Raw genomic sequence first — 11,038 nt, 5'->3', positions numbered from 1 at the left:
AGATTAACCTTAAAATTCTATTTTCACTATTTTCTATTAAACGAGTCTCCCAATTCTATTCAATCTCCGAAATATTTTAGAAGTATCGCAACAATTCTTCACAAGTCAAAGTAACATTCACTCCATTATGGTATCAATTTTCGCCAGATTATGGTACGGTTATTATTTTGCTAGGTTAGGGTACATCGAATCTCGACACACGATAAAATTGTTGATCAACGTAGTAAATCTGACGGTTGCAAATAAACCGACAGCGTGGTACAGTTTACATATCTTTAATTGCAATAGTATATTTACAGCATATCATGGAACATTGTAATTACAAAAATATCGTTTTACAATACGACGCGAGTCGTATCTCTCTCTAAAAGTGCGTAGCCGAACGCGACGACTAATTCGCCTGAGCGAATCTCGCGATACCTTTCCAACGAGGGTCACGTAATCGTTAAATATATTTAAGAAATAGTACTGTCATTTTGAATCGTGCTCGCACAATGGCCGTGCATACGCGTTGGGTGAAAATTCTCCCCCATTCGGAAACGCTGATATATACATACGTGAACATAGGTTATATTCTCTGACCAATATGGCGTCGCCAGTGGAGCGGACACGCGTAGCAACGATACATAGAAACAGAGACTTAAGAGTATGATACGAAAGATGCGAGCAACTTTCACCATGCACGTCCGCCGTTTAATCACGCATTATGCGAACACTTAACGCGTTTCTCCATGACTTAATTCTAAAATCGTGGTAATCACGCGTTTACTTTCGCGCTGTCCGTTATCTCGATTATTCGCTCTCGATTACCGGTTCAATGGATACGATGCGATTACGTTTAATCACGCTCTCAAAGATCAGCCTAGGATTCATTGAAATAACTTAGCGATTTCGGAGGCTGTGCTTGGTTGGAAACAGACTGATCATTTGCTTTTCCATCGAGCACGAATATTCGAGATCCGAAGACGAGGCATCCACCATCGCGTCAACTTTCCCGCCCCTCTATCAGGCTTCCCTATCGAGCTCCCCTCGTATCCGTAACTGATCGCGTTTCCAAGTCACTCTGATCGTTCTCGATTCTGACTACGACGAGGAATAGAAACGGTTCGATGAACAGAGAAAGGCCATCGTTTGGTCGATTTATTCACTGTTATTCCCGCGAGATGATTTGTCCAGGTCGTCGCGGTGTTATCCTGCGCCTGGGTGCCAGCAGGCCACCGAGTCCTCTGGTCTCCTCGTGTTTCGTACTCGCGGCTGTGCTTGTCTCCGCGGAGGTGGCCTCGGTTGCTTCCGTCTCGCTGGAAATGTCGGGCTCCTCCGAGGCTTCCTCCTGACTGGTCTGCGCCACTGGGGCCTCGGTCACCTTGCGGCGCGGCAACAGTGGCGACCTCCTGGACGCTAGCGACACCGGGGTCCTGGTGGTCGTTTTTGGATGCACCTGTATTCTATTCCGATTGCGCAACTTGTTCAGAGGGTTGACAGTGGTGGGACGCGCTGGCGGTGGGCTGGTCTCCGCGGGTGCCTGAAAACGAGTAATTTGCGTGAAAGGATCCGAGTATGCGTGACAGCGTTGGAAAGACGAGAAACAGCGAGTGTCAAGGTATGCAAGGCGCGTGACATTTTGCGAAAGGGCATTTAGTGAAAGCGAAACCCGGAGGGAAGTTTGACCGAGGTCACGCGCGCCTAAAAGCTACGTAGAGAGATGAGCTCACCTCGTGAGTCTCCTCCTCGGTTCCCTCGCCTGCTGGTTCATCGATGGAAGATTCGTCCGCGTTATCCTCGGGAGATGGCGTTGTGGTCGTGGTCGTGGTTGACTGGCCAGGTTTCGGTCTGAGGTTTATCCGTGCCCCGGGTTTAATGACCGGTCTTGCCCCTGTGGCAGGTAGTCTCGCACGGACAGTGGACTTTGGAGCCGTGGTCACTGATTCCTGGGTGGATTCCTTGGCCGTTTCGGAACGATTGGACTCCTGGCTCTCTTCGCTGCCATTCGGTGCAGTGGTGGTCGGTCTGCCGCGTCGTCGATTGATGTTCAGTTTGTTGAAGGAAGGTCTAGATATTCCTGAAGGTCCACTGGACGACGCAGTCGAGCCCCCATTAGATGGGACCGACGTGGTCGTCGAGACTGATCTCGTTGCCCCGGACCCACGGAATCTTCCACGAGTACTGGAAGAGGGTCGTTCAGCGTGAACCGAACTCGAGCTCTCTTTTTGCACCGCGTCTTCCTCCACAGAGGTAGATTGCTTCTGTCCTGGTCGATTTCTCTTAAAACCACCTCCGTTGGATCCGTTGCCACCGAAACGTCCTCGCGTTCGTTGCGTCGGTTCTGCAGGGGCCTCGGTGGTCGTCGTACTTCCGCCGCCATTTGATTTGATTCTGTTCGAGAAAATGGCCGTTTCATCATCAAGCTGCATTACTGTAATTACTCACAACCCCCGTTACAACGAAATTTTTAACGAATTAACTGATCTTAATCGTTCTATCTCGCATTCGTAACTCGATTCATTCAGAAAGGAAGGAAATTACAGTCGAATTGGTTGTTTAATTCAATAGGAAATTCGGATGCTAACGATTGTTGCATAAAAGGGTGGTTTTGAATGTGGTAACACGTGTGCGAGCTAATCAAGTGAGACTTTTTAAGCACAATGTGTACGCATATGTAACTTTCGAGTCATTTGACATTATGCAGGAGTAATTAAATAAGTTTGTAAGAAAAACACGAGCTATTCGAAGTCTTACCGGTTTCTAGAACCTGTAGTTCCACCGAAACCCGGTCGTCTGAATTTTCCCCTTCCAGCCGGTGCTTGAGTGGTAGTAGTAGTCGTGGGTGCTTCGGTTGTCGTGGTGGTGGTAGTGGTGGTAGTACTGATAGTAGTCGTCGTAGGGGTTGTCGTGGTCGTGGGTTCCGTAGGCGTTCCGATAGTGGTCGTAAAGGGCTCGACGGTTACTACTTGCGTGGTTGCAGACAGTTCTGTCACGGACCCCAAGTCGGTAGTAGCCTCGTCATTGGAAAGCGTGGTTGCATCCGAGAAGGAGTCGCTGGCTTCGGTACTAGATGCGTCCACTAGGTTAGTTTGACCTTGCTGCACGAACGCGTACAGGTCCAGCGCGGCCTTGTCCATCGAAGATGGATACTCGGTCGTTGGGTTCTCAGTGGCTGTCGAGGCTGTACTCGCTGCTGTCGTTGAGGAAGACTCTAACTCTTCGTACTCTTGCTTGGACTCCGTGGAAGCCTGTTTATCCTTGCTCTTCTCTGCCAACGAGGACGTTTCCTCTTTCTCATCTTCCTTCTCCTCGCTAGCCAGCAGAGATTGACCTTTACTGGGCTCTACTTCCACCTGAAACGCAAGGCAAACGTAGACATTGGTGTTCCTATTGTTTGACAGACTTGGACCAATTTAGGATGCTGTTCTATCACTGTGTTGAGAAAATAGGACATGATAATTACATCTGTGGAGACTGTAGCGATGGGTCTTCTTCTAGTCGTAGGAGCAGGCACGTCTTCTATGATTTCCTCGACAGGCGCTGGTTCTTGAACCCGCTGAGGCCTTCCTCGTCCTCTGGTCACCGTTCTTTCATCCCCGTTCTCCTCGTTGGGTGTCACCCCGAGGAATCGAACGGGTCCTTTCGGGAGTACCTGAGGGAATTCAGGCCCTTCCTGGTGCGTGCGGAAGCTACTCGAGTCGACCAGGTCTAGGCCAGGTCTAGGCCGATTTCCACGAGTTCGGGAGGGTTCGGTGGTCCCCGTATTGTGGTTCGATCGCGACCTGTCGTTGTAGGAATTGGCAGCTGTATTACTCGAATAGATGGCAACGGGTAGAGCGAAAGGTAGGAAAAGCACGAACCACGTTCGAGAATCGATACTCACCTCGGTGGGAACCTGGTGTTGGTTGGTAGCCTTTCCTCGGACACGTCCTCGGCTTCGACCAGCTGTCTGCCTCTATTGTTCCCGTTTCTGTTCGGAATGACTTCGTTGCTGGCCGGTTCCACGGTGCTCGATCTTTCCACGCTACTGTACTTGTTTCTGTTGCTGGACGAGCCGCCGCGCCTAGGCGCGGATGTAGTTCTAGAAGGAACGTCGTAAGAATTGGTGACCGCCGAGTCCGCTGTACTCGCCTTATTCTCATCCTCCTCGTCATAGTAATAATATACGTACTCGTATTCGTAGTCCTTTCCGTTCGGTCCCTTTTTGACCTGCGCATACAGAAACGTATCGAGCGAGCTCGAAAGATCGCTAGATCTTGGATTGCTCCTAACACTAGCACCGAGAAAATCGGAGATTTCTTTTTACCTGGATACGCGAGTTCGTGCCAGCGGGGACTAAACTGACGTCGCTGAAATCGCCAAAGTTACGATCACGGAAGGACGTTTCTTTACCGTCGTCACGGATGATGTTTACCGGGACAAAGTCGAAAGCACGACTCTCCCGAGCTGTCGTCAGGACTGGCATCATGGTGGTCGGGTACTCGTCGCTGGAACAGGGAACAAGAGGTCACTCGACTGTCTTTGAGCGACACAGTGTCGAATACGTATAGCATGTTCTAGAAGAGATGGCACAGCGTGTTTACGTTCTCATGGCTGACTAGTACCGTTGACAGTTTCTTGATTACAGGCAGCGATAGCTATTGGCCGAAGTCACCGATTTGGTCCAAATTTTGTAGGATGGTAGATTTAGTTCCCCTGATGGTGAAGGTATACGATTATAGGTGTCACTACTCGATAATTTTTGAGATATTTGCAATTGAAGATCGAACTAAACCTAGGATAAATCTTCGATTGCAACTATCTTGAAAATTATCGAGTAGTGGCACTTATTACATACTTTCACCATAAGAGAAACTAATAAGGAGAATGTAAGTCCTTCGGGTCATAGATTTAGTTGAAACTTTGCAGGTTTGTAAATTTAGTTATCCAGGACTATTCAAGAAGATATATCATTATAAGAGCAACTACTCAATAGTTTTCGAGATATTTATGATTAGAGTTTTATTATTGCCTTAATTACAGATTTATTTCGAATATTTATCAAGTGACGTTATGCCACAATGCCACTTGATAACTATCAGTAACTATTAGAGAGAAATCTCTAGTGAAAAATAATAAAGCTTTAATCATAAATATCTCAAAAACTATTTAGCAGTTGCTCTTATAATGGTCATGGTACTTGAACTCCATGACTAAATTTACAAATCTGTAAAGTTTCCACTAAATCAATGACCCAAAGGACTTGCACACTCCTTGTAAATACATTCTACAAAATTTGAACCAATCAATGACTCGAAGACCTTACAGTCTCCTTATGAGTGAGATACGATATGACAGTATCTGCGTTAGTTTTCTCATAATAATAATTATATTATAATAATAATTTATAATTCATAGTTCATAATAATTTCATAAAGACTACGCTGATTCTGTCATATTCCATCTTACTCGATCTCCCTACAGCCTTTCAATGATCTTCGTGTCCGATTTCGGCCAATAACGATCACTGTCTGTAACGGAGTGAATGTCAGCGAAATTTGTCAGCCATGAGGATGAAAACACGCTGTGCCATCTATTGTCGAACGCACTATACGTCGAACGTTTCGCTGTCTTTACCTCACATGCACCCCAGGGATAACGGAGTCTCTTTGACTCTGCACGCGAGACCTGTGCGTGTCCGACCTACGGACACCATCTTCCTGAAGGACGCCGGTATCGCCGAAGTTTTCTAATTCAACACGAACTTGTCGTTTCGCCGTGTTGTCCGCTTTGTCATCGCCGGCGAAATCGAAACGCCTGACCGGATCGAGATCGCTGGACTTCTTGTCGAAGCTGTCAAACTTCGTCAGAACCTTCTTCGCGTGTTTGCCATTCTTCGTGATCACCTTCCTCTCCACATCCACGACGTCGTCGTCGTCCTCGTCGTCGTAATCCGACGGTCTAGCTATGCTCTCCGGCACTTTGTGAGACGTTACAAATTCTACGAGCAGGAGAGAATAGTTAAAGATCGCTCGAACAATTAAACGAGGTGAGAGAAGAGATTCGTTACCTTCGATGGTTACCGCTTTGCTCCTGGTCTCGTTGTCGGCGAGCGAGTTCGCGACAACGCAGGACACCCTAAAGGAAAAGGAAGTATAGTGACTCTTTCGTCGTTTTCGATGGTTACCGCTTTGCTCCTGGTCTCGTTGTCGGCGAGCGAGTTCGCGACAACGCAGGACACCCTAAAGGAAAAGGAAGTATAGTGACGCTTTCGTCGTTCGAGTCTCTTAAGGATACTCGGACTTTCGATATATCGATTGACTTGGTTTATGGAAGCGAAGAATCAGTGCAGAGTTAGTGAGGAGTGAGTGCAGAGTGAGCGCAGATTCTCCATAGCGGAGAGAATGGCCGCTGTAGGGGTTTTAGTGGGTAAAAATCCCACATAACCTCGTTCCCTTCCCTAGGAGGACAGGGTATCTATTAAAGATTTCCCTCACGTAAATACAAAAAGAAGAGTCAGTGAAGAGTTAGTGCAGAATCAGTGCAGAATTAGTGCAGAGTCAGTGCAAAGTTAGTGTATATTCTCCCTAGTGGAGAGAATGGCTACTGTGGGGTTTTTATTCGGTAAGAATCCCACATAACCTCGTTCCCTTCCCTAGGAGGACGGGGTAGACATTAAAGATTTCCCTCACGTAAATACAAAAAGAAGAGTCAGTGAAGAGTTAGTGCAGAATCAGTGCAGAATTAGTGCAGAGTCAGTGCAAAGTTAGTGTATATTCCCCCTAGTGGAGAGAATGGCTACTGTGGGGTTTTTATTCGGTAAAAATCCCACATAACCTCGTTCCCTTCCCTAGGAGGACGGGGTATCTATTAAAGATTTCCCTCACGTAAAAAAAAAAAGAAGAAAAATGTCAGTGAAGAGTTAGTGCAGAATCAGTGCAGAGTGAGTGCAGACCCCCATAGTGGAGAGAATGGCTACTGTGGGGTTTTTATTCGGTACAAATCCCACATAACCTCGTTCCCTTCTCTAGGAGGATGGGGTATCTATCGAAGATTTTCCTCATGTAAGAAAAAATAAAAGTGTCAGTGCAGAATCAGTACAAAGTCAGTGTAGAGTCAGTGCAGATTCCCCACAGCAGAGAGAATGGCTACTGTGGGGGTTTTAATGGGGAAAAATTCCACATAACCTCGTCCCCTCCCCAAGGGGGACGGGGTAACTGTTGAAGATTTTCCTCACGTAAAAAAAAGAGAAGAGTCAGTGCAGAATCAGTGTAAAGTCAGTCTAGAGTCAGTGCAGATTCCCCACAGCAGAGAGAATGGCTACTGTGGGGGTTTTAATGGGGAAAAATTCCACATAACCTCGTCCCCTCCCCAAGGGGGACGGGGTAACTGTTGAAGATTTTCCTCACGTAAAAAAAAGAGAAGAGTCAGTGCAGAATCAGTGTAAAGTCAGTGCAGAGTTAGTGCAGATTTTCCATAGTGGAGAGAATGGCCACTGTGGGGGTTTTAATGGGTAAAAATTCCACGTAATCTCGTCCCCTCCCTAAGGAGGATGAGGTAACGATTGAATATTTTCCTCACGTAAAAAAAAGAGAAGAGTCAGTGCAGAATCAGTGTAAAGTCAGTGCAGAGTCAGTACAGAGTTAGTGCAGATTTCCCATAGTGAAGAGAATGGCCACTGTGGGGATTTTGTGGGTAAAAATCCGGCTCAACTTTGTCCCCTCCCCCAAGGGAGCGGGATATCTATCGAAGATTTTCCTCACGTAAAAAGGAACAGAAAAGAGTCAATGTAGAGTATGCTAAATAAAAATCGTCTGGCATGACTTTGGCATTTCAGTCGAAGTCGTCTTCTAGGGAAACATGGTAACCAGTCGCGAAGTTATAGTCGAGATTTTTAGAAAATCGATTCCATCGTCTATCCCTGTGTCAACGATGACTCAGGATATCCTGATCAAAGGTAGCAATTAGGATTCTTGCCATTCGAAACTCATACCGGTATCCGAATTGATTTATTTCTTAAGAGAAACTCGAAAGCAGTCTCTCCAAATGCATCGTCTATAACTATGTCGAGAAATATACATAAACGCGAAATATTTTAAAAATACAACGTTTGTTTGAAATGTGAACCAGTGAACTATCATTCCTCGGTATACTAACAACGCGAGACCACTTAAACGAAGACACTGAAATCAGGCGTGCCATCTGCCGGCGTATCCGCGACAACAAAGGTCAGACAGCACGATTTCCTAACAATGAGCGAGAACTATGAATCGCATATAACCTTCGACATTACAGCCTTTTATGCGAATTTTCATCGTTCAATCTGCCTCGATCTCCCGGGAAAACGTGGAAACGATTTATGAACGATGATTACGAGCGTTCGAGATTAGATTAAAAATCGATTATCTAACAGTAACGTCCGGAAGAAGGCAAGCTATACTCGATGGAAGATGAGAACTGGAAGCCTTTGTCCTTCGAGACCTGTATCGTTTCTCGCACTCTTTGCGTCGGACTCGGCTCGCTTTTCGGCTGTTAGCACTATTACAGTGGATTATAGAGGATGCTAGAACGAAGATCGCAGCGAAATCAAACGCATTATCTCCGAGAAACGCGTACAGATTCTACTGCGAGACAACTGCTCGGGTATGGTGAAAGTTCGTGTCTGGCCGGTGAGCTGGAAGCTGCAGCCAACTTGGCTTGTTCTCTTTCAAGCGGTGGTATCCGATCTTTAAATCTCTCGATAAGCTCGCGTTAGAGTGTAACCGCAAAGTTGGAAGAACCGTGATCGCGCACAGGGATATTCTCTCGGCGAAACCGCTCGCCACGCCGTTGAACAAACTGCAGCTCCTCGATACGATCGATTAGGCGAACTAGCAGGATCGACCAGAGAGCATGATCGTTGTAAAATGCTCCCGAAATCGGTAGGCCGCGCATACTGCTCGCGAAAGGACCGATTTTGGCGACGCGCGGGGACAATTTAATTGAAAGAAAAAGTCAAGGCCGTCTAGTAGCGTGCCTGAGAATACGGGCGCGACCTCGTCCTCCTTTGGCTCAAGGTTGTTTGGTCAGATTCGCTGAAAGAGCCGAAAATTTCGGAGGATCGAGATCCATCGAGTCCCATGACTCCCAGAGCGCTTAGGCGATGCAGGACTCGGCGCGAGATCATAAACGCTATGATAAACGGGTGGATTTTTACCAGGATCCAGCGAAGGATGGAAAAAGAAAAGCAGAAACGATGGAGCAGCTACGAGGAAACGAGTTATCCGCAAGGTCGATCGGTTACGATCGATTACCTCTGTCGACGAAGGAGAGCAGCTGCTACCGTGAAATTAAAGCGAACGTCGAGGGCTTGTCGCGTGTCGGGCAGGGCTCCTTGACAATTCATAGCCTGTCTTGGAGAGGAGCTCGTGATCGCGCGAAATGATCGCGATCTTTTTCTATCGCCTTCCACGCGTTTCCGTCCAATAGAAAGTCGATGGCTTCGCACAGTTCTGCCGCGACATTTGCGATCGCGATCGAGAGGAACGATATGTCCTGTCGATTGCGCGTGGGATCGACCGATATACGTAAACCCGTCGATACGGAGATAAGCTGCTCTGGCGAAAATCTCGCGGCTAATTTTCACGGTTATCGACCTGCCGTCGTTGGTCGGATGAACGGGAGCCAGCCGCTGGGTTCGTCGGGACTCGATGAAACGGATTCCCGAGGAAAAGGTGCACGCGTATAGGTCGCGAGCGAGAGGCGATGATCTCTGCAAATGGGATACGAAGGTTGAGCCCGAGACGCAAGCACAACGATGGAATTTAGCGTGATTCCATATGGAGAAAGCTGTCTCGCTTACAAGCGTATCTACGTAAGCATACAACGTGTATACGCGAGTATCTGCAGTGGCACGAGACACTCGCGTTACGTAACTCATAACATTACCGCGAAAGCCTACTGAAAATATCGGCAAATATTTTTTCTCTCACCCGAGAAACGTAATTTCACGAATCGCGCGTTAAATAGCTTCGCAAACGTTGGAGGATGTAATCGAGAAAACTTTCTATTTAACCTGTTTTCCATCGTTGCGCAAAAGATCGCTCGAGGATGCGAGATATGGAAGAGAGAGAGAGAGAGAAAGAGAGAGAGAGAGAGAGAGAGAGAGAGAGAGAGGCGAAGAAAAAGAGGAAATCGAAACGTCCCCGACGATTTTGCAAAAGTGCGTTAGCGAAAGTTATGGTTCCTCTCCCTCTCTTGTCTCTCTCTCTTTCTCCTCTCGATTAGATCGCAGGAGAGAGTCGTTGTTCGAACCTCGAACGGCTAATGAGATTGTAACGATGTAACGACTATCGAACGACTCTAGTCGTATCGAGATTCTTCGATCGTTCGATAAGATAGGTTAGCTTATCTCTCGTTGATCGATACCCTCTCGTCAGCTCGCGGGAGAGGATGATCCAAACGCCGTAGGTTGCTCCGAGCCGATCGAAGATTAGGATCCGCTGTCACGAGGCGGCTTATCTGCTACCCCGTGCATGGGATTTTCGATGTAGACGCGAGATACGAAGCCTGTGTTGGCAAAGTTGGGCGCGATGAGGAGAAAAGGCGAGAAAAGTGAAACCCAGGACTACCGGTTCGAGCGAATAACGCGAGCGAATCGCAGACTCTGTTGCCCGGGCCATGCTTCCACGTTAATTACCGGCCCCTGGGGACGTCGTTAGGAACGAAAAGTTGGGGAGAAATGAAAAGGAGACCGCGATAACGCTCGGCTTGGGCCACTAGCCGAGCTTCCGAGCGAAACGAGTTGCGAAATAGCCTTCGATCGATCGGTCGGTTCAACGTACCAGAGGACATGTCTGTCTCGGGAGAGGTCCGCGAAGATCTCGCGTCGAATGTTAAGGTTGTAGGATCGTGGTCGAAGGATCGGTACTTACAGAAGGATGACCTTTAACCACATGACTGTCGCTGGATTCTTGCTCGGTCCTCGTTTGTTCCTCGTGTGTCCCGCGACGAAGAGGCGAAATGGCAGCGGCTGTGACTGGTCCAGAAGCTGGTCGAGACGCTCGTGCGTGATAAACCTTTCCCTCTAGCGAGGTTC

General features: G+C 47.7%; 1 protein-coding gene across 1 annotated transcript; it reads right to left on the bottom strand.

Moving 5' to 3' along the window:
- Positions 1-1,150: 1,150 nt before the first annotated feature.
- On the bottom strand, positions 1,151-10,897 carry LOC108551536 (flocculation protein FLO11). The gene is made up of 9 exons (XM_017905741.1): positions 10,875-10,897; positions 6,032-6,099; positions 5,599-5,962; positions 4,289-4,469; positions 3,866-4,191; positions 3,446-3,764; positions 2,737-3,335; positions 1,713-2,373; positions 1,151-1,522 (listed from the first exon to the last, which is right to left on the bottom strand). The coding sequence occupies exons 1-9, from the start codon at positions 10,895-10,897 to the stop codon at positions 1,151-1,153; spliced, it is 2,913 nt and encodes a 970-aa protein (XP_017761230.1).
- Positions 10,898-11,038: the final 141 nt, after the last annotated feature.

Source organism: Eufriesea mexicana, unplaced genomic scaffold, assembly GCF_001483705.2.
Source record: "Eufriesea mexicana isolate 0111107269 unplaced genomic scaffold, ASM148370v2 scaffold4395, whole genome shotgun sequence".
In the NCBI taxonomy this organism is placed as follows: domain Eukaryota; kingdom Metazoa; phylum Arthropoda; class Insecta; order Hymenoptera; family Apidae; genus Eufriesea; species Eufriesea mexicana.
This window is presented reverse-complemented; position numbering and strand designations above follow the sequence as displayed.